This window comes from Podarcis erhardii, assembly GCF_964252035.2.
Source record: "Podarcis erhardii genome assembly, chromosome: 2".
Classification (NCBI taxonomy): domain Eukaryota; kingdom Metazoa; phylum Chordata; class Lepidosauria; order Squamata; family Lacertidae; genus Podarcis; species Podarcis erhardii.
In genome coordinates, this window is record NC_138498.1 from 25,119,578 (window position 1) to 25,146,873 (window position 27,296).

Sequence of the window (27,296 nt, forward strand, 5' to 3'; positions counted from 1 at the left end):
CTCAGAAATGTTTATTTATATCTACTTTGTTTCTGAAAAATACTTGTTATTTGTGGATTTTGGAGCACTCCTGTAGTTTGAGGGACTAATGGATGGACAACAAAAGTAGGTTTTCTGTGATTGTTTACGGTGGCTAAGAGTCTAAAAGAAAGTGGCACAGTAATAAAACTGCTAGCACATTTGCAGAGCTAAGCAGGGTCCGGAATGGTTTCAAACGTGTTGAGATTCCTGCATTACAGAGGGTTGTACAAGGTGACCCTTGGTTGGACGGCCAAACCGCTACTTCAAACTTGAGTAGTTTGAAGTTCTCTTTGCCAATTCTACATTTGAACACACAGCATAGAATAATCAGTTTCATTTAGATACCTGTTTGGACTGCATATATTAATTTATATGTTTAAGTAGGATTGATGGAATAATCTTACTGCGGGTAATGGGTTTTGTTTGTTTTTGAATTAATTTTGCTTTATTGCTATTTTTATTAATTTTTATTAATTTATCTCCCCTTTTTCCTGTTGTTTATTAATTAAAACTTAAACAAACAGGCAGAGACTCACCTCCAAGTCCTCTGTTGTGAGCCACCCAGAGTGGTTGGGGAAACCCAGCCAGATGGACAGGATATATAATTATTATTATTATTATTATTAGGTACATTAAACTTAGGTTAGCAGCAACTTCCTCCCTCCCACTAAACCCAATGGTTTTCTTGATCCATATTCCATGCAAGATGAATATTTCTTCACTGCACTGAGGTGATGCTAATTTTCAGTACTGTGTGTAGCAGCTCTTGGTTACATTTATGATTATCCCAGTGTGAAGATATAGGAGGATTTATGGGGGTGGTGGGTGGGAGAGATTCTTTCTATCTTTTGCTCCCATCATCTCGGCTGACAGCATGTACCTCCCACATGAAGCTAATTGCCCTGGGGGAAAGGAGGAGAACCCAGCTGGCTGTATTGTGAAAAGGGTGGCATTGCTGGCTGGGCTCCAGCATTTTCATGGAACAGTCGCTAAGCATCTGTTGGGAAAGACTTTATCTCAACTGTGCATATTTAACACTACGAGACCAATTATTTCTTTGGAATCGTGGGCAATTGGTGCTTTTAAAGACCAGCAACAACTAACTGCAGGGTTGGGTAGGGTGGACAGGAAGGAGAGGTGAATCCTTTGGCTCCCCAGCGGCTAGCAAAATCATTGTGGCACAAACGCTTGTGGGCGGGAGCCTCCTTCAGTGCACCTGGATGTCTGAGAAAGGAAGGAAGGAAGCATATTGATAAAGGATGAACTGCCGTGCATGAATAGTTGACGTCAGAGGTTTTGCATGCACGGCCTTTGAGAATATGGGACCCACTAGAAGTGGTGAGTAATGAACAGGCGGAAATCAGGATATATGGAGTTAGCTGAGAAGCTGCTCTGTGAACAAAGGTTGCCCCCACAACTGAGGGTTCAAAGCCGCTTTCAGGATCACGTATTGAGGGTTAAGTTGCAGCGGACTGTTCCTTTGGAATCCCTTCCCTACCCAAGGAGGCTTACCTGGTGCTTTTAGCTGTCCATTTGTTGACTCTTGTATTTTCTAAGGCATTTTCGATTTCCTAACTGGTGTTTTCTTTCTGTTTGTCTCTACAAGTGCAGAGTCATAGAGAAAGCAGCATTCGCTGCTATGCTTTTCCTTCTCTGTGTCACTGCAAATCTTAAAACTCGTCCTTTTTCTGTCTGTGGTTCCTCTGCATTTACACACCTGGGTTCTCAACCTGTTCAGAGCCAACTCTTTTTCCTAGACCTCTAGCTAGGGAGCAGGCACTCATTTTCTCTTCCATTGAGTGGAAAATGCTTATCAATTTCCCATGCCTCAAGGGGTGGAGCTGGTGCCTTTCCACCAAAATCTGTCGTGCCAAACTGCTTCGCTTAACTGCATTTGATGACGAGTGCCCGCAATGACTTTGATTTTCCTGCTCATTAAAAAGTAGGTCAGTAAAGTAGGTCGCCCAAATGAATAAGGAAGAAATTGTGCCATCGCTTTGCAGCAAAGTGCTTTGGCAGAGCTCTATAGATTGAGCGGTGACTGTTTGTTGTGTGTGTAGGTGCCGTTATCTAAGAGTTCTGGTTCGCTGCATGTGACTTTTTGGGAAGGTGCATCATCAGGTTATGTAGCTAGAAGGGAAACAAAAAGCAGGCTTTCACTATCATGGCATCATGAAAGATACTTGCTTTCACATGTCCTTTCACTTGGTTGATTGTGCAAAAAATGCATTAATTTAACTAAGGTAAGGTGTCACCGATGCATAGCTGTCAACTTACAGATTTGAAAATAAGGGACCAGCAGCCTCGAAAATAAGGGATCAGCAGCCAAAATAAGGGATTTTGCGAGCACAGGTATGTTCAACTTCTGAGCCCCTCCGAGCCAAAGGCAGAAAGCCCAACCAGCAGCCAAACAAAGTCTCAAGCTTTGGTTCCCACAGCGCAGCAACCCAGCAAAGCTGATGCAGCAAGGAAAACCACCGTCACCATTCCGCTGGAAAGCTCTGAGCAAAGGCGAGTCCCCAGGCAACGCGGCCGATTTGATCGGCACAAGGCATGCAAGCTCCACCCCCCCCCCAGTTGTTCTTGGACTCCTTTTTGGGTGAGCAACACAGTTGGAGCCTCCCTCCTCCCTGGCCCGCAGGGAGAGGAGCTGCTTCCTTTGAAACCCGGGAAATTTAAGGGACAGCAGCGGGACATGCGCTGGGATAAGGGACTTTCCCGCCAAATAAGGGACGGTTGACAGCTATGCACCGATGCATCAGTTTAATTAAGAACTTCCTTGCTAACGTTGAAGCTGTTTTGAAGGGTGCTGTTCCTCTCTATACAACCTCCCAAGCTGAATCTCAAATAACAGACCCTGGTCTGTCTCCCACACCATTTCTAATCCCATAGTTTGAAAAAAAACCAAAACAAACAAAAACCCCTCCACAAATAGGTTATTAATTAGTGAAACTGTTCTCTTTTTTCCTGGTAAGCTTGCTGGAGGCACATACTTACACTTTCAAACTTTTGTGAATTCTTGGCATTTTCTCCAGTGTGCTAGAAAAGCTTTGTATTTGGACCCCATGCAACCATTTTTTTCTGTACCTCTGCATCATTGCGACAATGTTTTCTCTGCTAATTGGCTTGACATTCTCAAAAAGGCCTCTTATAACCTGCACATTCATGCTTCCCACAGCAAAATCTGGGTGTTCCAGGAAGGAAATGGAGTGACAATATCCGAGAAGTTAGGTGTGTTGTGCCAAGTTTTCCAAGCCTGAAAATTGCTTTTGAAAATGGGTCTGCTAGTTTGCGCAGCACAGGCAGCAAAGCGGAAGTGCCTGGAACCTCAAGATTCCATATTCACTCTGCAAATTAGACTATGATTCCTAATAATGGACATTAGCTGCCTTTTAGAGGAACTCTCCCAAATTGTGTTCCGTCAAAACAATGTTAACTAACTTTCAGATATTTTAAAAATGCATTACGTTGCAGCACAAGAACACAAACTGCTCTGAAGATTTTATTTATTTATTTGCTCTGAAGGTTTTATTTATCATCTAAACATTAATCCTGTCCCTTTTTATTAAAATGGTCAAAGAATGAATTCCTCGAGCATCCCTAATACTGCCTGGCTTATTTAAAAAGACAACAATAAAAAAATAAAATGATATTAATAAAACCATGACTGATGTGGAAGATGTGAGGTGTGTTAGCTCTTCCTCTCCCAGGAATCCAGGGGAAATCCCTTGCTTGAAGACATCCCTTGTGTCTGTGATATACAAGAAGCATCAGGCATTTCACCTACTTGCATACTAATTTGAAGAAACCAGCTGAATTGGTTCAGTCTCCAGGTGATTAGGATCAATTACAAGCTTGACCATCTTCTGTTGAGCTGCTTCAGTGATCCATTTCCCATATTGTGCTGGTTGCTGGATGTCAGATTACCCAGCTGTGTGTGTGTGTGTATTATTACAGTACCACACTCCATGTGCTGTGTTATCAAGTATATGATTATGGAATCATGTGCTTTGTGGCTCAGGTTTAAGTCCCTGAAATAAGAAGACTACAGTGGAAATGTTGATAGAGTTGATGGTGGCAACTGCAGAACCCAATGCCACTCTCATTTTCCATCCTGGCTTCGTATGGAAGCTGCTGTGCTGTACATAAGTGAAACCATACTTTCCTAGAAAGTGAATTGATGTGCTCAGCATGGCATAATTCTGATGTATTTACCTTGCTTATTTAATCCTGCCACTGTGGTTTTATCGCCAAGGACTGCATCATTGTAGTGTTTCTGTGCAGCTGGACCCGGCAGCGCACAATAGAAGTTTATATTGACCCACCCTGGCTCCCCACCAGTATGCAAGTCTTGACAGGAAGCTATGTGGCCTTGAGGTTTGATGGAACTTGGAGCTCAAATCTTGGTATTTCTGTGGGTCCTTTGTATGGTTCCATACATGTCTGGGTTGTTGCTTGGGTCTCTTCTGGAACTCATGTGCATCAAGTGGTTCAGAGACTATGCGCCATCACAACTGAGCCCACCTTTCTGTGTTTTCTGAAGGAGTTGCTAACTCCCTCTGGCCTTACTGAGCTGCCCTCTGGCACTCTAATGGCATAGGGACAGCAGGAAAGGAAGGCCCAGTGGTAAGGGGGAAGCAGGTGCATATATAAGGGACGTGTCTACTTTTTCTGGGCACCTGGCCTTGGAAAGAGAGGAGTGGAGCCAGCAGAACAAGGATGCCACTCATCATCAAACACCTGGGCCCAGTTCTTCCCCAGATACAACCCCGCTGGGCATCTGTCTGACGCAGCATAAGGAAGTCTCGTTCATTATATGCTAGCATCCCTCCCATCATATTTACCTCAGAACAAACCTCAGTGAGGCCACTGTCTTCATGATCAAGAGCTGGAGATGATAAGTGGAAATGACAACATAATGCTGCTCCATAATTTGGGAACCCATTCTGCACTTGAGGCATTAGAAATTTTCCACATGGCATTTGTGTCCACTAGGCATTCATTAATTTTCCATCAAGAACTGCAGGCACTGGACCACCCTTCTATTGGGTGACTCAGCGATATAGCCAGCTTCCTCCTAGCAAATTAACATTTGTAAAAGGGGGTGCTCACTCATTAAAATGTGCTAATTAATATGGATGTAAATAATTTCAGTCTAATGCGAGGCTTTGGCTCAAGTTCCTCGGAGCATATTACTTGGCAGATTAGCATTTGAGAAGTTTGAGTGTCCTGTACAAAGATCCTTTTTCTGTACAATTGCTGCCCTCAATCTCAAATCAATATATCTATTTTCTCTCCACCATTTTTGTGACCTTTCCCCACCCCTACATCCTTCCCCAAATCTAATCCTTGAGGAAATGTCCTGACAATGAATCCAACCCTTAAGGTAAAATAGTCATTGCTGTATGTGCAAATGCTATATTTTGTAGTTGGATTTGTGTTTGGGAATTGAATTTCTTTGTTTCTTAAAACACACGCGTACCAACCTGAAAAAGAGGAGGCCCAGTCTGGTCGATATAGGGTTGTTGCTTTTTTGCGTAAGTGAGGTACTCATCTGAATTCTGTACTTTTGGTGTAGAATGTGTTATGACCGGGGTGGGGGTGTGTGTTAATTTTATTTGCTCCAAAGCTCTCCTTCATGGTGAAGTAGCTCTTGCTTCTTGAACACTGTTCCTGTCCTGTGTTCTTCTGATCACAGTCTCTTCTCTCCTCCAGCACTTTAGATATATTCCCTACCTTGGTGTCTCTGGCAAACGCAAGCCTCCCTCCCAACAGACAGTTTGATGGTATGGATGTGTCTGAGGTCCTCTTCGGGCGGTCAAATAAAGGACACCAGGTATGGAATTAACCTTAATATTTAGCTGAACTTTTGTGTGGAAATAGTGTGCCTTTGTTACAGTGGTACGGTGTGTTTCTTTTTGCCCTCGGTGGCAACAACAGGATGCAGCCCATAGTCCAAATCAGCTTTTTGCATCCTAGTTTATCAACATTCCAGATGGAAAAGCCTGAGATTTTTCGTTGCCTGAAGTGAAAAATCTGAGCAGCACTCTCCATGGTGTTATTATTTAAAGCGTTCCTTTAACTGAGGGTGTGGTGGGCGGGGCACATAATTTTTTGCTTGCTTGCTTACCTTGGGTTTCCTGAGCGGGAGGGGCACAGTCCTTGGTTATATAATTTCACGAGACTGTGTTGAGGAAGAAGTGAGGACTTCTGAACTCTCGTGGTGAACTCTGAAGTTTTCCTAATTTGGCCCTTGGAGATTGCAACTAGCCTCAAACTCAAAGGAGTATTGAAAAACACTTCCTTTTTTCATGAACAAGATGCTGTTTTGCTGAGGGAAATCTCCAAAACCTGAGCAAGGCATCAGTTTGACATCATGTTTGGCTTCTCAGAACTTATCACATGCACCAAGTAAATTTTACAATTTATGTTCTTAGTATTTCCAAGATTTAGAACTTGCTCTACGTGCATGTTAAATTTTGAGAAGCCATATGTAATATTAGCCACTTGCGACGACAACTGCATAAGACCTAGTGAGGAGTGGGAGAGCATTCAGGGAATTCAGGCTCTCCTATGCATGTAGGGAATTCTTTACTGTATACAGCCAGAGCTGTAAATTAGAGAAATTAGAATGCCATCTAATTCATGATATTATTATTATTATTATTATTATTATTATTATTATTATTATTATTATTATTATTATTATTATTATTGGTTGCAGCACTGACTTAATATATTCTTCTTCAAAGATTTAGTAGAAAGGGTTGTATAATTCCAGAAATATTTGGAGCTATGTATGGTGCTATTCTTTCACTACTAGTGAAATAACACACCCACAGAGTGTGGAGCATATGTGCATCCAAAATATGTAATGGACCAATAATATTATTACAGTGGTGCCTCGGAAGTCGAGTGGGATCTGTTCCGGAAGTCCATTCAACTTCCCAAACATTCAGAAACCAAGGCATGGCTTCCGATCGGCTGCAGGAAGCTCCTGCAGCCAATTGGAAGCCGCGTCAGATGTTCGGGTTCCAAAGAATGTTTGCAAGCTGGAATATTCACTTCCGGGTTTGCGGCGTTCAGGAGCCAAAACGTTTGACTCCCAAGGCATTCGGCTTCCAAGGTACGACTGTACTAAAATTGGTGTGCATAGGAGGTCTTTGCGTCAAGTCTTGCTGGAGCCGGTAGGCTGAGGCAATCTCTTTTCCCCACTTTAGCTTTGCTTGCCTCCTGTCATTTTCTTTCTCTCTCGTTGATGGCCAGGTGACTCCCATTTCCTTTGCTTTTCAAGGCAAAACCGGGTTTTGTTCCCTCACATCACAACAGATTTCTTTTCTTAATTGCTTTGGATTCTGAAACCAAACAAGAGAAACAACAAAAATGGGTCCCAGGGTGCTTGGTGCTAGTCTTTGCCTGAACAAACAGGGACATCATTAAGTTCTCATTCAGCCTGGAGTCCTGGCTCCGGCAACTGTGTCCATTATCAATTTGTAATTGGGGCAAACCCCCACCCCCAACCCGTCTACACTCTGCCATTTTCTGTTCACATGATAATGCGAGAGCTGCAAGCGTAAGCATGAGAACAGCAGTTTGCAGGGCAGTTATCAGAGGGCACATTTTCTAAACGCTTCCCTCTTGCTTGCCTCTCCCAGCCACAAACTGGAAACCTAAAGATGAAATCCTGTATGTTGTTTTGAAAGCCTGCTCCTACTGCAAGCTCCTGCACACTAGCTCCCACTGGGCATTTCAGATTTCACTGTGGTTTTTGTGTATTCAATTTAGTAAAAAAATTGTGGGTGCTGTAGCTTAACCCTGGGGGCAAGCAGTTAAGAAGGAGAAGCGTCCCCATAAGACAGAATGTTCTCTTTTGCAATGGTCCAATTATGATGGTAAAGACAGGGCATGACATGAAGGGTTCATGGTGAAATGATTGGATTGGCAAAGGTTGTGCCGTATGTAGGCAGCAAGACTCAGACGAACCATTTTAAGAGACATCTTCATGGCATTGAATGAATGTTTTGAGACAAGTTCAAAGAGAAGGTAAAAAATTGCCTTGATGAGGGCGTGTGCAAGGCCTTGGTTCTCCCAACAGGAGTGCTGAGCCCTGATGGAAAGTTGGGGTGTCTTTGGCAGTAATTGGCTCAGATGCATCCACATTTTCTGATTTTGTCTCCTAATCACTGTTGGGGTGTTGTTGGGTGTAGCGCCTCCGAAGTTCAACCACGGAAAACAGCCATTTAGGAGAGTTGTCTTTACTAGACCAGCAACAACAAATACCGCTGTGCATGCACACACTATTTACAGAGGTTACAATTAGTCTTCTCTCTCTTTGAGCCCTGAGAGGGTCCTTTGCTTCAAAGGGCTTGCTGTGTTTAAGTCCGCAGCCAAGTCTTTAGTTCACTTGCTTGCAAAGTCCTACAAATGATAGGGTCCTCCAGTTCAGCAGTATACAGCGGGTTTTCCCTGTTGATACTGCTGGGTCCGCTGTTATATGCTCGCTGCTGAATAGTAGTAGTAGTAATAATAATAATAATAATAATAATTTATTTATTTATACCCCATCGGTCTATCTGGGTTTCCCCAGCCACCCTGGGCGGCCCCCAACAGAATATCAAAAACAGAACAAAACATCAAACATTAAAAAAATTCCCTAAACAGGGCTGCCTTCAGATGTCTTCTAAAAGTCAGGTGTTTATTTCCTTGGCATCTGATGGGAGGGCGTTCCACAGGGCGGGCGCCACTACCAAGAAGGCCCTCTGCCTGTTTCCCTGCAACCTAACTTCCTGCAGGGAGGGAACCGCCAGAATACCCTCAGAGCTGGACCTCAGTGTCCATCCGGGCTGAATGATGGGTTGGAGGCGCTCCTTCATGTATACTGGGCTGAGGCCATTTAGGGCTTTAAAGGTCAGTATGAACACTTTGAATTGTGCCCGGAAACGTACTGGGAGCCAATGTGGGTCTTTCGGGACCGGTGTTATATGGTCTTGGCAGCCACTCCCAGTCACCATTCTAGCTGCCACTGAAGTTTTTCACCAGTGGTTTGTTTATCTGTTCTGCTGCTTAACTTGGGTTAAAGCCATTGTAATGTCACCCTGGGTCTAATTTTTAGTCAATATTTTGGGTAGAAATGAATAAATTAAATGATAAATTTAATTAAATGTGGTTGTCAAAATCCCTTTTTGTAAAGAACTTCACCTTGTGTGTTGGTAATGTAAAGAAGAGGCGTTTTAGTGAGATCTGCCAACGTGGTGATGGATTAGCACGTGGTCATAACATAGTACAAGAGATCAAGATGATACATTGAGTCAGTCAATTCATAATTCTACTTGTGAAGTTTGTTTTTATGGTTAGCTTTATTGCCACTAGTGTCTTTCCACCTCTGCTATGATGAACATCCTTTGGTTGCTATGTGTCTCTGTGCTTTTTCTGTTATTCAAGCTGTTGCATAAAATAAGTTATGAAACGCTCCGTGTTGAATGGCAAGGGACATCATGTTCTTATGGCACATGGTGTTGGGTTTTTTTGCAAAATTGTACGTCCAGTGGCTGAAAGGGGAATATGGAACAAGCATCGGTTCATAGGGCGGGTTGTAGTTTAATTCACTTAGAAATATAATTCTTCATAAACAGCATGTCATGACTCATTATTGTAGCAGCGTCAACAAGATGAAGTGCATCAGTGCCAAAGTTCTGTTAACAATCTTTCTTGAAGACTTGCGCAGTGTTGTTTTTGAACATCGAGAGCACACGCTGTCCTTGAGATTAGGCCTTGAGGTGAGGAATGGCCACAGCTAGTTTCCCTTTGAGATGCATAGAGTTTGATTGCTCATTGTGACCCTGACGCAGTCAGCTGCACAGATTTTGCCAAGGCGAGCCAACTTGAAAACAGGTGCATTATTGTAATCTTTCCCCTATTTAGGTTCTGTAAATATGGCACAAATTGAACAAAGGCAACACCACCTAATGAACTATCACTGTGTTTCTTTATTTTCCTTTTTCTTTTTGAAAGTAGGCTTAGTTTGGAGTCAGCATTACAGCAGGAATTTTTAAGGCATTTGGGATCATTATTTGCATTTTATTAACTGAAATAATTTTAAACCACCCCTCATCCCTATGGATACCAGTGGGCACGACTAAACCAATTGTATCAATATGAAATACAATCACATTGTAAAAAAATAATCAGGTTTGGACCAGTTTAATAAAACTAGAGCAGACTAACAGCATAACCATTATAACATTATGCTTGAGTAATTTTTTAAAAGCATTTTTAAAAACATATTTAGCAATTATAACCTTTTATTAGCATAACCTGATGCCCAATGCCAGCCACACCTCCAATGGCCACACTGTGTATATTGGTGCAAATGATAGTGGCAATTAGAGTTGAATTCAATGGGACTTACTTCTGAGAAAACATACATAGGATTGTGCTGTAATTCACTTGTGATTACAGTTTAATGTGAACTTTTGTGTCCCTCTACTCCAGGGGTAACCAAAGGTGTATCTTCCACATATTGCCTAACTACAACTCCCATCATCCCTCAGCATTGGCCATATTGGCTGGGGAAAGAGTCCAAGAACATCTGAAGGGTGCCATTTTTGCTAAGTCGACAGTCTCCACTGTTGAAATTTCATTTTCTCTTGATGCTTAACGTCAGTGCCTTTGTCAGTTTCTCCTTTCCATATCTGTCACAGATAAGACAGGGAAAACCTTCTTGTTCATTTGCAGTAGAAACGATTGTTTTTCTAGTTTTAACGCAGCGGGTAGAACATTTTGGTTGCCCTAACAGGTGGCACTGTGGGTTAAACCCCACAGAGCTTAGGACTTGCCAATCAGAAGGTTGGCGGTTCGAATCCCCAAGACGGGGTGAGTTCCCGTTGCTTGGTCCCTGCTCCTGCCAACGTAGCAGTTCGAAAGCACGAAGTGCAAGTAGATAAATAGGTCCAGCAGGAAGGTAAACGGCGTTTCCGTGCGCTGCTCTGGTTCGCCAGAAGCGGCTTAGTCATGCTGGCCTCATGACCCGGAAGCTGTATGCCGGCTCCCACGGCCACTAAAGCGAGATGAGCACCGCAACCCCAGAGTCGTCTGCGACTGAACCTAATGGTCAGGGGTCCCTTTACTTTTACCTTTACCTGGTCCGTTGCACGATCAGTGATCTCTTTTGTTCACCATAGATGCTATGATTATTTGAAAATGTGACCTGTTTATTGAAACCAGTCCTATTGTAGTACATTCCTCTGCATGGGTCCTCAAAAGTAAGTGATTTATTAAGTCCCATTGAGATTTCCAATGGCACGCCCCCGCTTTCTCATGCCCCCAAATCCCCCACCAAATCGGCTCTGGGAGGTCTGGTGAACCCCCCAGAACCTTGCACAGAAAGAGGTGCATTCCCTCGGGCAAGCTGACGGAACAATTGGAAGAGCGCAACACTGAATTCCTCCATATGCAACTGAAGCTGCCATTCCATGCAATGATTAGAGTTGAAGGTCCTCTATAATCCAGTCCCCCAACACAAGCAAAACATCTGTTATTTTAACTCAGGCTTCCTCCACCTTGGCCCTCCAGATGTTTTTGGCCTGCAACTCCCATGATCCCTAGCTAGCAGGACCAGTGGTCAGGGATGATGGGAATTGTAGTCTCAAAACATCTGGAGGGCTGAGGTTGAGGAAGCCTGTCTTAACTAAACAAGTGAGAGAATGGGCAGGATGGAGACTCGTGTTGCACTAGTGCCAGCAGATTGTTGCACATGGAGGTGGCATAATGTGCAGCAGCAGCAGCGCAGTGCATTCCAGATTTGGAGCTACACCTCTTACCACCAATGTATTCTGTTCCAATCCGTCTCGTTCTTTTCGGTAGCGCTCTCTTGATGCACCCGTTCCGTAGAGATGGTGGCATGCTATGGTGTTCCATCAGGCTGGTCACTTAGTGAAGTGGGCCTGGCGCTCCCTTTCTGTATTGCATTTGAGAGCTGGCGATGGCAACTCTCCACCTGATGATGCAGGATACTGTGTGAAACACAAGTGATTCTCCTCTTCTAAGGCTGCTTTCCTGAACACATTTGCTAGGGAACAAGCCCCACAGAACACAGAGACTTGTTGCCACTACGGCTGGGCGATATCAGATTTTTTCAATATTATCACCAGCTAAATATCACGATATATCACTATATATATATATACAGTGACAGAGGGCCTTGTCAGGCCTCCCTGCGGTGGCAGAGGGTCCTGCCGTACCTCCCCACAGCGGCAGAGGTGGTGGGAGTACAGAAGAGGATTACAGGTTTTTAGGAAAACAAGACAACTTAGATGGAAAACAAGATGTTTATTTCAGTGAACCTCCTTTCCTTGAGGAACAGCATCTGACTTGGAGCCTTTTTTGGAAATTAGATTATTCATTACTTTTTCATTGCAGGATAAAATATACATATATATTTTTTTAAAGCCAGACACTGTTAAAAGCTGCATTGATTTTATTTTAAATTCCACCTTTGCCCTCCTATCCCTTCCCTTCCCCAGAACTCTTATTTTCCAGACAAGTTGTGGCCTGTTAAAAGGCCCAGGACAAATTTGCATTCCAAGATCTGAATCCTAAAATGCTCTTGGCAACAACATTCCCAGGGGGTGATTAGCACAAGTGGAGGGAGCCCGGTTCCAGGCCCCTATGAATGTAAGCATCTGTCAGAATTTGTTCCAAGTATTTCTACTTGAAAAGATTTCTGGAGGGTTCCTTCCCAGGCTGGAGACCACAATGGCATCAGCCAGAGCAGGAGAAGGAAGTAAATAGGCCATGTAAACACTGGATCTTGAGGCTGCTTGGACAATATGAATATCTGAGAGGAAATGCTTGCTTTTATTTTCAGATTATTATTGTTATTGCCTTACATCAAAATGGCAGACCATCCCTTCACTGCATTGTCATGATCATACTAAGCTGTTCATTGGAGCTTTTCAGATTTACCGTATTTTCCGCCCCATAGGACGCACCTAATTTTTGGGGGGCGGGGAGAGGAAATAAAGGGAAAAAAATATTTCCCCCCCCAGGCACGGGGGAAGCCCGAGCTTCCCCCGACCCCAGCCCCCAGAACAGCCTGCTATCCGCAAGCCTAGGGAGCCGTGCCGGTCTCCCCAGGCTTGCGGAGAGCTGCGTGAAGCCCGGGCACGCTCTTCAGCGCACACCAGGCTTCGGAATGCAGGCAGCTCTGCGCAACCTTCGGGAGCCCGGCGCGGCTTCGCACTGGTCTCCCAAGGGTTGCGCAGAGCTGCCTGAAACCTGCATTCGCCCCATAGGACGCACACACACATTTCCCCTTCATTTTTGGAGGGGAAAAAGTGCGTCCTATAGGGCAAAAAATACAGTACTTTCACTTGGATTATAATATCATTGTTTGCCCCCCAAGGATATTTTCAGCTAGGCATAAATTCTGGATAATTATCCCAAGTGCAATATGTCCAGTTTGGGGACATTATTCATTACAATAGTTTCACATTTGGGCAGTCAGTGACCACTTGAGAGACCAGAACCTGAAAGCATTGGTCTGCTTTTCTTTTAACCCAACAATTCAGATATTCCTGCCTCCAGTAGCTACCCAGGGATAGAATGAGATGGCAGAGGTTCAAGAGTGAACACTTCAATGGCAAAAATGATGCAACCATCCATTATTATAGTGGTATATCAAACTCAGTGGTTTCCTGCTACATCTGAACTGGACCTCTGGGAAAAACTCACAATGACTTCTCTTTTGTTGTTGCACGTACCGTATTTTCCCGTGTATAAGATGCCCCTGTGTATAAGACGCCCCCTATTTTGGGGGACTCCAAGTTAAGAAAATGGGGGGAGGCTATAACTGTGTATAAGATGACCCCCAATTTTAAACATTATTTTCTAATAAGAAACCTAGTCTTATACACGGAAAAGGACAGTATGTATCCTCCTTAACAACATGAATATGAAGCCTTTTGAGCAACTGGGGGAAGATGGTATTCTTCATCTTCCTTTTATGCTGTTGCCCTGGGGCTGCTCAGGCAGGGGTCGAATATCCGTTCCTCTTCCTATCTAGTGCTTCAGTAGCTTTTTGTTGCTATGCGAGGAGACTACAGAAAGACAGCTGTTTGCATTGTTGTTGAAGATGGTCATGATGTTCGATATCCCTTGATGATCATTGAGAGTAACAGATGTGCAGTCCCCACACCCAGTAAGAAATATTCAGCATCTTGTACCCATCAGGTCTCTGGCTAAGAAGAGAGAAGCCAATGGATGACCTGATGAAACGAAGGAAGCTTTCCACTTAGATTCTGTGCTGGGCAGAAAAACCTGCTTGTTGGCTTTGGTGTCTCCAAATTCCAGGGCACTTTCCCTAACTTCCCACAGTTACAAGGAGGCATTTGTTTTTTAGCTACATGTGCCAACTGGGGATTTGGAGCAGCAGTTTCACAGCAGACCTGAAAACAAGCAGTTCTCTGAAGCTGTTGAGGACTGCTATGAAACACCAAACCTTCAAAACCAAAGACCAATAAAATATTGGTTAATTCCGGAACAATTTAGGAGAGCTGACAGTTTCTCGCAAGGGAGTCTCCCACTGATGGATGATTTGAGTTTAGCTGTACCTCTACATGGCTGGGCGGGAGGAAAATAATTGTGATTCCCCCCCTTCCGTACAGTACAATGGTACCTCTGGGTAAGAACTTAATTTGTTCTGGAGGTCCGTTCTTAACCTGAAACTGTTCTTAACCTGAGGTACCACTTTAGCTAATGGGGCTGCTGTGCCACTGCCACGCGATTTCTGTTCTCATCCCGAAGCAAAGTTCTTAACCCAAGGTACTATTTCTGGGTTAGCGGAGTCTGTAACCTGAAGCATCTGTAACCCAAGGTACCACTGTATTAGATGCAGACCAGTATTTCACAAAACCAAATCTAGTTTTGTTTCTTGTTGCCCTTTTCCTTGACATGTTTCAGGTGTTAAATATAGCCTAAGAGCCTCCTGTCATGTCGGAAGGGTGCTTCCTTCAAAACTGCTACCCACAGAGAATTGCAGAACTCTGGATGCCCCAAAGAAAGACCAGCTTGGGGGAAGGAGTGTTCTTAAGTTCAGCCTGTCTATTTGCTTATCCAGGCACAGAACCCTTTCGGGGAAAGTCAGTTGCCAGCAGCCAAGGCAGGCTTCTTAAAAGCATGCATGCAAAACAATGTTCTTAGAAAGAACTCTTGTTAAGTGTACTTCTTCTCTATGATAAATAACATTTTAGAATAGCAAAATGTGCCGTGATGTAGGCGGCTGCCTTTCTTTATCGCTCAGCTTGGTTGACGGCCCCGAGCAGCGTGCGAGACTTGCTTACCTGTTTGGATCAGAGGCCATTTCAAAGAATCCGAGGTGGAGCCTATCCCCAAACTTCTAGGCTGCTTCTGACTTGGTGCTGCAACACTAGCTAAGCCACTGTGTCTTTAGCCCTAAGCATGTCTGATGCTGGATGAGCACAAAAAGGGAAAGCCAGAAGTCCCAGCTCATTTCTCTAAACCCTAAACCAACATACCTTGGTAACAATTTCCTGCCTCCAGTTCCGTGGCCAATTAAAGCTGGGTAAGGAATGAATAATGACAGCTGTTGGGCAACAAACTCATTTACATTGTGAAAAGCTGCTCTGAGCGGGTAGCAGGCATGATGAAACAAAGGAAATACAGCACAACACACAGCAGTTCCAGTAAGGCTGTGTACACATTGCCGAATTGAAACACAGCTCAGTCATCCCTTTTCTCTATTTGGAGAATAGTTGGTTTGGGAGAAAACATGGTATTTTGTAAGAAACATCAGGATAGGAAAAGTATGGATTGTGGCCAACATGTACACACCGCTTCGCAGACCAGTGCTGAGAGCCTACTGGATGCAGATTTAAGCAGGAGTGTGTGTTGTGTGTTTTCAACACCTTCATTATGCTTATATTTATATTTCACAAAAAGTAGAGAAATTGGGTGGGACTCACCTAATAGAAGGGACGCGGGTGGCGCTGTGGGTTAAACCACAGAGCCTAGGACTTGCCAATCAGAAAGTTGGCGGTTCGAATCCCCACGACGAGGTGAGCTCCCGTTGCTCGGTCCCTGCTCCTGCCAACCTAGCAGTTCGAAAGCACGTCAAAGTGCAAGTAGATAAATAGGTACCGCTCTGGCGGGAAGGTAAACAGCGTTTCCGTGCGCTGCTCTGGTTCGCCAGAAGCTGCTTAGTCATGCTGGCCACATGACCTGGAAGCTGTACGCCGGCTCCCTCGGCCAATAAAGCGAGCTGAGCACCACAACCCCAGAGTCGGCCACGACTGGACCTAATGGTCAGGGGTCCCTTTACCTTTACACCTAATAGAGCGCTGCCTGCGGAAGCCTGTACAAGGACTTCTGCCGTTGCAATGGGGCATGCCTCCCCCCACAATTGACTCTGAGGGGTAAGGTCAGCAAAACACCTGGAATAGCACAGGGGAGAGCGGCCTGTTCCATCAGGAAGCAGAGGTGCTTGCAAAGGTGGTGTGATCTGCAATGTGTTGAATTCCTCCCATCAGTGCACCTGAGAAGGGGGAGAGGGGTCATCTGTTCCACCGCACCCCCACCCTATGCCTCTGCTTCCTGTTTGAACTGGTATTTCCAAAGTTTCCACATTACTCTTTATGGAGAACTGGAGAATCAGTTGGTAGAAAATACCTTGGCACCACTTTAAACAGACAACAGCCTTTTGGAGGTTAAAGGTATGACCAGCTACTTCTTGTTCGGCTGTCAGTGGCTGCTGGGATACCTGCAAAGTTGTCATATTGCTGATCAGCTGGCAGGAGCAGCCTTGCTACACCTGGCGTGACTTCTGTGCCGCCCCCCGGTGTTTCAGCAGCACTGTGGAGCCAGTCTCTTTCGGAAGTGGTTTGCTGAGCTCAAACCACACAGGTTTCTGCCACATTTGTGCACCAGGGATTGTTCGGCTGACAGGCGCTCCTCCTCAGGTGCTGCGTCTGGCAGAAGCAGCTGACATGGTGGGGCTTTGCTGCTCTCCTAGGACTCTGACATCACTGCCACTTACGAGGATAGGGCAGTGGTGAGGGTGGGGCTGTGCGGGCACACTTGGGCTGTGGCTGCCCACGCACCCCAAGCTTGCTCCTACCCTGCCCCACCCCTCCCTTGGTAGGCAGGGCCAGGAGAGTGGCTCCACAACGCTGCCCCAGCACACCGGACAGTCCTGGCGCAAAAGTAGCACAAGGTAGGTATCGGGGGGGGGGCTTGAGGATGTTGGGCACCCATTTGGACACCCATGCCAGGAGGCGGCAGTGCTCTGATGCATCTCAGAGATGAATAAATCACAGTACCTTCTGAGAAGCCTGGATAACCAGAACTCACGGTAAATTTCCTTTTTACCTTACCCCTGTGGTGAGATTGCTGTTCCAAATGGATACAGTGGTACCTCTTGTTAAGAACTTAATTGTTCTGGAGGTCCGTTCTTAACCTGAAACTGTTCTTAACCTGAGGTACCACTTTAGCTAATGGGGCCTCCCGCTGCCGCCGCCATGCAATTTCTGTTCTCATCCTGAAGCAGAGTTTTTAACCCGAGGTACTATTTCTGGGTTAGCGGAATCTGTAACCTGAAGTGTCTGTAACCTGAAGCGCCTATAACCCGAGGTACCACTGTACGTGACAATGAGCCTTTATATTTTCTTTTTACCTGGAGAGAAGCATCTCTTGTGTGTAGCCAGGAAACTGAGAAGCTTGGACTTCTTACTACTTGAGCTGCCGACTCTCTGCTCTCCCATCCCTTGTTGCTGTAATTTGGGAATATGGGAATCCCAGCTCCAGAGAGGAAGCTGAATGTGCCACACTGAGTCAGCAGAGGAGAGCTGCGCTGCTGTTCCGGGAAACAGAGCAGAAAGCCAGTTTATGCTTCACAGGCACAGCCATTGTGCAAGCCCCTCTGCTTCGGCAGCTGACCCAGCCTAGGCTCTCTGATGTTGGCGCCTCTAGACAGAGCGGCGTTGCGGCAGGAGGGGACAGCTTGTCTTGTTGTCATCCTTGTGGTACCGCAGGACACAGACGGGACAAATTAGGGAGTGCAGTGTAAAGCGTTAACCACATCCCTCATTTAAAATGGCACTCTTCCCCCTGTTCCCCCTGTTCACAGATGTGAGCAGAGCTTCTACATCATATGCATCAGCAGTGCTGCTTTTCTGGGGGGTAAGTGCCTCTCTTGTTCTTTCATAATGGCCATGGCGACCACCTGAGAGGGGCCGGAAATGAGTTCCGGTGAGTTCCAACTGGAAAAAAAAGCCCTGTGCATTCATGCTGTTGGATTATAGTCACATATCATTTAGGGTACAATCCTAAGGCTGAGGTTGGAACACCAATCTTGCCCTCCTCTGGCCATTTTACTATTTTTTAAACTGTTTCCCTCCCATCTGAAACCTTGGGAGGGAAAGATGCAGGATCATAGAATCATGGAATTGTAGAGTTGAAAGGGACCCTGAGGATCATCTAGTCCAACCCCTTGCAATGTAGCTGTCCCATACAGGGATCAAACTGGCGACCTTGGCCTTGTCAGCACCACACTCCAACCAACTGAGCTATCCAGCATGCCAGCATAAATCTGTCCCTGATTTAGAGGCATGTTGGGGCACCAGGATGGTTTGGGATGCTTCAGATCCAAGTTGTTTCTGTTATATTTTGTTTACAACAGTTTCCCAGCCCCCCTGGCTCCTGCACCCCCTTTCTGGATTTTGACACTGGTTGGGCCAGGGCTGCAGAAATTGCTGTGGTGGGGTGAGGAATGGGGCATCTGACATCAGATCTTCCTTTCTGATTTGGAGCTCTGCTCTATCCTGTGTTTGCTGCGATAACACTCAGGAGACACACGATTGCATCCTTAGTGATATATCAATGGTGTGAGGCTGAGTGTATAAGACTCGCTGTACAGTGGTACCTTGGGTTAAGAACTTAATTCGTTCTGGAGGTCCGTTCTTAACCTGAAGCACCACTTTAGCTAATGGGGCTTCCTACTGCTGCCACACTGCCAGAGCACGATTTCTGTTCTCATCCTGAAGCAAAGTTCTTAATCTGATGTAATATTTCTGGGTTAGTGGAGTCTGTAACCTGAAGCGTCTGTAACCCGAGGTACAACTGTAAATGAATTTCAGGGGTATTACACCTGTCTTCCTGGTTTGCAGTTTTCCTCTGTCGTGTTTGGGTTTAGTCTCCATATAAATATATGCAGCTCTCCCAGCCTTATGAAATGAGAAGACAAACAAAATCCAGGAGAAAGAAACAACAGGGTATTATTATTATTTTGAAGGCACCTTCCCCCAACAACCCCCCCTCCAACCTCTGTGTTTTCTGTGACAATATACATATTGTATATCTATGTATATAGTGTTATGAATCTGGGGGTGCAAGAAACCCTAAATTCTGGATCAAGTTAGTGCCAGAATTTAAATAAGGCTTGGGTGTTGGAACCGGGAAATCAGGGTGGTCCAACTTATCATAACTGTGCCACAAGGGTACTTCAACACAGAACCCGTGGGCCACACACTGCCCTGTTGCATGGGGGGCAGAGAGCTTGAGGCTACAATTTGATGGCTCCCAGCCCTCACGCCCCTTTCCCAAAGCCCATCACCTCACTTGCCTAGCTCGCAAGGGCTGTTGTGGGGGGCTTCAAGCACCTGTGACCCCCAGGCTGTGTGTTGAAACGCCCTGAGCTAGACTCACATGTGTATTCAAGCCAGTGTCAGTGTTTGTTTAAGCCTCTGCCAGACTTTGTTTATCCTCTAATTAAGACAAGTGTAAAAGCTGATGAATCAAATAATTTCCTTGAGAGGCATTAGGATGAGCCATTTAGGCAACAACAAAGGGATGAAAAGGGCAACTCTCATTTGCAAAGGGGTGGGTTTCCTCCCTCCTTCGTCTGGCAATGCCAATGCTTTGAGGGCAGAGTTTAGAATAGCACTTAGGTGTTAAGGAGCAATGTGGGCTGCAGTCCAGAGTTTTAGGATGACCATGGGAAGTAGGCTGGCTGGGACAAAACAACTGTGCTAGAGAGAGATGCTGATGTCTCTTACTGCAAGCAGCTTGGAATATTGATGTGCTGAACTTCCTCCATAGGAGGCTTCAGGATGTGGAAACCATAGATCATAAAAACACCACAGTCTCTGCCATGCCGAATTGTCCAAAGTGAAACACAAGGTTACAAAGCATGCCTTGGGAATCTCACGCCGCCTGGAGACAGGGGTGTCATGTAACAATACATACATACATACATACTTTTAATGTATGCTGTCTTTCCATTGTTCAAACCATGCTAAAGGTGGCTTACAACATGACAAAAAATAATAATACATAATTGCAAACTTATTCCCAACCTGTGTTGGGTAAGGAGAACCATATCAATTTGTTCCTACAGTTCTTACTTATTGCCCAAGATCCCCCCCCCCCCCCGCGCTTTGAATGTAGCACATGGCTCCCATTCATTCGTGTATGAAACGGCCATGTGAATGTATTTATTTTCCATACTAAAGACTTGTGGAGCACTAGGAATGCTGTTACGGTCATTGTACATGTGGGAAATTGAGACCCAGAGGGATTAAGTGCCCAGGAGGGATTAAAAGTTAAAAGAGAAATTTGCGTTAAGCGTAGTCACCAAACCGGTTTTCGCATGGGAGGAGAAATGTATGAATGACTTGGGTCACCCCTCTGCGAAAGGGAAAAGGAGACCCTTTTTGCTGTTGTTGTTCATTAGGTCATTGAGCATCAAGGATTTGTATTCTGCAGAGAGAGATTCATGGCTGTCTTGCATTGACACATGCATGTGGGCATTACAAAGCTGTCGCTCAAATAAGATAGATGCTAAGAACCGGAGGAGTAAATCTGCCTGATTTCTGTAAGTGGCACTTCAAGGTTTGCTGACACTGAGACCAACAGTAATACTTAACAGCATGATCCTTAGACACAGCCACCCAGAACTAATTCCTGTGTGGTGCGTGCACCTTCTCTGATAGACGAGTACAGGAAAACAACTTAAGAGAGCTGGATATATTTGACAGATGCATGGCTTCCCATCGTCTCACTACTGCTCTGGCGAAACAAGGTTTGGCAGGTTTTATTTAAACACAATGCACTTGCCTACGAAACCTGATTACCAGAGTGTAGATGAAAAGCAACTATCCCTCTTTCAAAGCACCTTTTCAGTTATGCCCACCTGCTCAGCAGATGCTATTCACACTTTTAAAAAAAGTTAAATGCAAATACGCATTTAAACAGCACATCTAGTTTCGTTATGAGGGGATACAGAAGGGTGCTCTATGCATAGCTGCTATTTTGAGCAACAAATGCGTCTATTTTTCATGCTCTTGAATTCATGCATTTCCTCCCTAAGCTTTACCAAGTGAAAAGGGCTGACTTTCTTTTTCTTTTCTCCTTTTTTATAATTTTTATTAAATTTTCTGTTTTACAAGTTAGAATGCTCATTTATGCAACCTTAAAATATCAATGACTTCCCCTCTTCTCTTTCCATGGTTCATTTTGCATAGCATAAATCCCTGCATATTTTATATACAGTGGTAACTCTGGTTACGTACTTAATTCGTTCCGGAGGTCTGTTCTTAACCTGAAACTGTTCTTAACCTGAGATACCACTTTAGCTACTGGGGCCTCCTGCTGCCGCCGCCGCCGCTGTGCTGCTGCCGCCGCCCAATTTCTCTTCTCATCCTGAAGCAAAGTTCTTAACCTGAGGTACTATTTCTGGGTTAGCGGAGTCTGTAACCTGAAGCATATGTAACCCGAGGTACCACTGTAAACCAAACCATTCAGTATTCCATTAAAAAGGGCTGACTTTCTAAGCTTCTGGCGCTTTCTTTCCCCTAGACGTTGTTCCATCCCAACAGTGGGGCAGCTGGAGAATATGGAGAGATACAAGCTCTTCGGGTGGACCAGTACAAGGCCTTTTATCTCACAGGTATGTTGCTTACTTGGACTTGTTAGGTGCTTTTAAAAAAAACAACCCTGTGGGATGTTCCCTCTCCCCTTCTGACACATTTCTGAATAAAACCAGTCATCTTCCCCCAGAACCAAATCCAGTATTTAGCTGTATCTCTAAGACAGTTATCCATCCCCCTTCACCAAAAACAAAACCCACCCCAAGCAGAATATTGTTTTTAATTTTTAATCATTCTGTTTTGTTAGGGTTCCCAAATCTGAAAGTCTGTTCAGCTTTTGGGAGGAAGATATCCCCCCCAAAAATCAGTTATGGGGCTTTTTCTTCATTTTGAGGGGGATTTAAAAAAATAAAATTACCCCCCGTGCCATACGTCTAGGTTTTCCTGGACATTTTGCTGATTTGGGGAAAATCCGCCTGGACGCCAGAATGCTGCCCGATTCCTGGGCATGTCTGGGAAAATCCAGACATATGGCAGCTCTAGTTTTGTAAGACAGACACCCCCACAGAGAATGAGAATTTAGGCCCGCAGGTGGAACAATCCTCTGCCAAATGAGCAGAGATGTCTTGGCAGATGTGTGTTTCGTGGTCTGCTGTGGTACTGCGTGACACTTGAATAGAATCTGGCTGGGAGAACAGAACAGCCACCCACCCAAAATCCACTCAGATCTTCTTGAGTGGCTGTTGTATCCCCTAGGTTTGTTTAGAGGAACACCAGGAGATCCAAGCAGATTTTGAAGGGGGTTAAGAACCCCTGCAGTTGGCTGAGTCCCCAGACTCTGTTTATTTTTCCAGGCTGGTGCTTCTTTGCATCTGACTAGCAGAGCAAAGCTTTTTGGGTGTGCTGGGCACATGCCTGTAGTTTGCGGCAGCGACTAAAAATGCTGCCCAAACTTAAAAATTATTTAGCGGCAGCAGCCACACACCCTGCCCATCATTTCTCGGCCCTTCGAAGGATGTGAAATTAGGGAGGAAGGAAAAGGAGGAGGCAGAGAGCAGATTGTGGTAGTAGCAGCAGGACCAGTGGAAGGAAGCAGTAGGCACAGGGGAGGCCACCATCTTGCATCCACCGCCTGAGGCAGTTGCCTCAGTTTCCCACTTTGCCAAAATACATTTGCGCAGATATGGCTAAGAGGGAGAACTTTTTTTAAAAAAGGAAAGGAAACACAGCTAGAGACCAAATCTTAGCCCACCTGCATTCTGCTATACAGTGGTACCTCGGGTTACAGACGCTTCAGGTCACAGACTCTGCTAACCCAGAAGTAGTACCTCGGGTTAAGAACTTTGCTTCAGGATAAGAACAGAAATCGCGTGGGAGGGCACTGGGAGGCCCCATTTGCTAAAGTGGTACCTCAGGTTAAGAACAGTTTCAGGTTAAGAACAGACCTCCAGAACAAATTAAGTTCTTAACCTGAGGTACCACTGTACCAGAATGCACTTCTGTCTGCAGTGTGGATGAAGCCACTGGGCAGTTTTGTGGGGTACCCATTCCCCACACTTCTTCCCCCCCCCCTCCCCAGCCTTGACTTTAGTAGTTTACAGACCATTCTTGCTGCTTTCAAAAGCCTTCTCACTTCCATTCTTTCTCCCTACAAGTAGTGGAGAGAAAGGCCCAGCGTTAAGGCACTTCTTTCTCCCTTTCCTAATTAGAAAAGTGTGCCTGTCAGCAGCAGAAAGAGGGGAGCACTGCCCTCAAGATGCTGGCACCTGTTAGCATTCCTCTTCAAGATCTACCTTTTCAGCTTTCATGCCACACCGTGCGACCTTGCAGCTATTTTTATATCTGCGCGTTCTTTTTCTAGCAAAATGAAAATAGACACAGGTGATGGCTTGCTCACCCATCCTGGGCCTTCAAGCCGGCATTCTGGAATGGGGTCAAGCATGGGCCAGACCTACAGAAACCTGCAGAGGCAGCTGCGACTCAGGCTTCTTGAGCTATAATTACCAAAGGGCTGCTTTCTGCTAAGCAGCATGGGCTGTCACTGCACGTAATGTGTGTCCCTCTCTTCCCTTCCTCCGTTGTCGTTCTCCCCAGAGATTCCTTGCCTGATTTAGTCCTCCTGCAAGTTTTTATACACACACACAATCTTAGCTTCCACTGATGCGACTGCTCATATACAGCACTTGCAGCTGTGAAGAACTGGAAGAGCCCTTTTATCAGATCAGTAGTTAGTTATTCCCTTCTTTCTCCACCCTGCCTTCCAGTTAAAATCTGGGTACATTTTATCCTCATCCCCCAAATAGGGCTGAGCAATATATTGTTACATCATTTCATTCTTTTTGACCTGGCAATTATATCGCAAATTGTGATGTGTGTTAGGGCTGGGCGATATATTCTCCAAAACACATTTGAAGTTCATGTCGTGATACCGATTTCATAATTTTGTGACCTAGCAATATATTGCATGTCATGATATTTGGGGGTGCGCTATGCAAAAATCATGAGGCGGGGAAAACTGAAGCCAGCCAATGCCTCTACATAGCGCCATCCTTATTTCAGACATCGTGATATATCGGTATATCATGAAGTTTAGCTGTTGATTTATCGTGATGTTGAAAACCAGATTATCGCCCAGCCCTACCCTCCATTAAAACAATGTAATCAAGATCTATAATGCATGGTTTGAATCACTTAGGAAGCTGCTTTTATACTTGGTCAGACCAACGTGTCCACCTAGCTCAGTACTGCTGATCTCTCCACCTCACATCTTGCCCTACCTCAAGTCACCTGGAAGTGTGCATGCAAAGTGTGTGCTCTTCCCCTGAGCTAGAGCCATCCTCAAGGCACATGCTGCCTCACTGAGCTAGTCACTACTAGGTTGCACTCACAACGTCCTTTCCAAGTAACAGATCTTGAACACACTCCCAAAAGTGGGTTTCCTGAGGGAAGAGGTTACCTCAGAACGAAAGGTGAGGGATGTTGAGGCTGAGGCTAGAGGAGGAAAGGTAAAAGTAAAGGATCCCTGGCAGTTAAGTTCAGTCGCAAACAACTCTTGCGGCTTTACTGGCCGAGGGAGCCGACGTTTCTCCGCAGACAGTTTTTTCCGGGTTATGTGGCCAGCATGACTAAGCCGCGAAACCAGAGCAGTGCACAGAAACATCGTTTACCTTCCCACGAGATCGGTACCTATTTATCTACTTGCACTTTGACGTGCTTTCAAACTGCTAGGTGGGCAGGAGCTGGGACCGAGCAATGGGAGCTCACCCTGTCGTGGGGATTTGAACAGCCAACTTTCTAACTGGCAAGCCCAAGGCTCAGTGGTTTAGACCACAGCGCCACCCGCGTCCCTTTGGAGGAGGAAGGGGTTCCTGAAACAATAGGCGGGCATGCTGAACCATCGGAGGTATATGATGCTACAAGTTTCCCGCCATAGGATGGACGGGGCAGTTTGAGGGAGCAAAGGAAAAGGGTTGTGATCTGGTCCAAGTCCAGGCTATACTTGGCCTTGAGTGCCAAGTGCAAAACAGCAGAGTGCAGAATCGTGGTGCAGGGAACCTGTCCTTAAGGGATGTAAACAACTGTTAAATTAGTTTGCTGGATCATTAGGAGGATGCTTTTGCTCTGTCGCCAGGGCTAATTATTACCAGGCAAATAGAAGTGCATGCTTGTGTGGGCAGAACATTTTGTGCTCCTGCTCCTCCTGGGTAGCAAGGTCAGGTTTGCCTCCTGTTAATAAGGACAGTCCGTGTACCTGAAGGTTTGCTTCCTCTGTGGTGTGGGCAGGAGCCCAACCCCTCACACGGTGAAGCGAAAGCAGCCAAGGAGTTAATTGTTTTCAACAGGGGCACCTTCTTAAGGGTTGCGCCAACCATCTCCTCCTCCTCGATGGCTTTATTGGTGTTGCCATCTGCATTTTTGTATGGGGAAGTTTTGGTCTGTATAGCTGTGGTTAATGAGGACGTTTCAGATGAGGTGTCCTTGTACCTAGGTATTTTTAAATTGTCTTTTGATTTTGGGGGCTCGAGGATCTGGCACTGGTGACACCCAAATATATAAATAACAGGCATTGCCTCCAGTGCTAGGCAGAGCAGGGAGCTGGAGAACAAGTGGTACAGCACAGATGTAGGATTACCACAATGATGGTGTTCTACCTCCATTGTTAAGAGACCTTTATCCCTTTAAAATACCAGTTGCAAGGAGTCTGCAGTGGCTCTCAGGTTCTGCGTGTGGAATTCCTGTACGCATCCAGCTGGCCACTGTGAGATAGATGATGTGGAATAGATGGGCATTTTCTTTGGTCCAGCAAGGCTTTCCTTGTGTGATCTGTTGGTTGTGAGACAGCCAGTGAAGTAAACAAGTCCTTGTCAAAGGGTTAAACATAGGAGCCCACTCTTGCCCGCCTTGGCTATTCCTCTGTTTGATGCTCCTGTTTTTCATTGATGGCTGTAGTATTTTGTGCAACAGCAGAATTCCATTTTTCTCATGGCATTTCACAAACTTTTAAAGTGGGAAACCAATGTCGCCGTCATGCGATGCTGTTATCAGGTCCTCTTGAACCTATCTTGCATTATTTCCAAGGAATGTCTTCCATACTTCCAAGTTTTGTATTTAAACAATAAACAGAGAAGCAACCAACTGCAAACATTTTACAGATACCTATTTCAGACATTGGACCACCCATTGCTCCTGCAACCAGTCCATTCTTGTAATGGGCCTGTGCTTAGTTCCCCTCCACAAAATCAATGGGTAAAAGTGTTTACCGTTGGCTAGATTGTATCATGCTTAAGCTACACTAATGAGCTCTGGGTGTTTTTCCTTTTAACTGCATGACTTCTGCAACAGGAATACCTGTTAAAAGATAGCAGCCCTAACATCTTGCATGCCTCCTTGTTTCCAGGTGGTGCCAAGGCCTGTGATGGGAGCATTGGGAAGGAACGGCGCCATCAGCCACCTCTCATTTTTAACTTACAGCATGACATCCAGGAGGCAGCACCACTGGACATTGAGACTGCAGAGTACCGTGCTGTCCTGCCAGTGGCTAACAAGGCTCTCCTGGACATTCTGTGGAATATTGCAACAGACAATGTCTCTACAGCGGACTACTCTCATGACCCAGCTGTGACACCCTGCTGCAACCCACAGCATTTGGTCTGCCGGTGCCAGCTGGCTTATTCCAACTCATCCCAGAGATGCTGAGCTGATACGGAAAGCGAAGCCTACAAGACTCAAGGTTAGAATAGCAGGGGGAACTTTGTTACATCCTAAACCATTCTGATAATTTTGGGTTGAAAGGTGGTATGTAAAGATTTTGAATCAGTGCCATTTGGGGCAGCTTCCATCTGCTGTTTCTTTTATAATCAGACTAGATTTCTAACATGGCTCTAAGTCTTTATGCAC

The 27,296-nt window shown here is 45.3% G+C and overlaps 1 protein-coding gene across 8 annotated transcripts in view; it reads left to right on the forward strand.

Moving 5' to 3' along the window:
- The window catches only part of ARSG (arylsulfatase G), a 125,498-nt gene that overhangs the window by 90,767 nt on the left and 7,435 nt on the right, over positions 1–27,296 (forward strand). For all 8 annotated transcript variants that reach the window (XR_014153303.1, XM_081849746.1, XM_081849745.1 and 5 more), the window contains 3 exons: positions 5,737–5,857; positions 21,889–21,979; positions 26,797–27,129. Coding sequence is in view for 7 of the 8 variants with exons in the window: in XM_081849746.1 (XP_081705872.1) it covers positions 5,737–5,857; positions 21,889–21,979; positions 26,797–27,095 (511 nt within the window). In the remaining variant the exon portion in view is untranslated. The remainder of the gene's footprint in view (positions 1–5,736; positions 5,858–21,888; positions 21,980–26,796; positions 27,130–27,296) is intronic.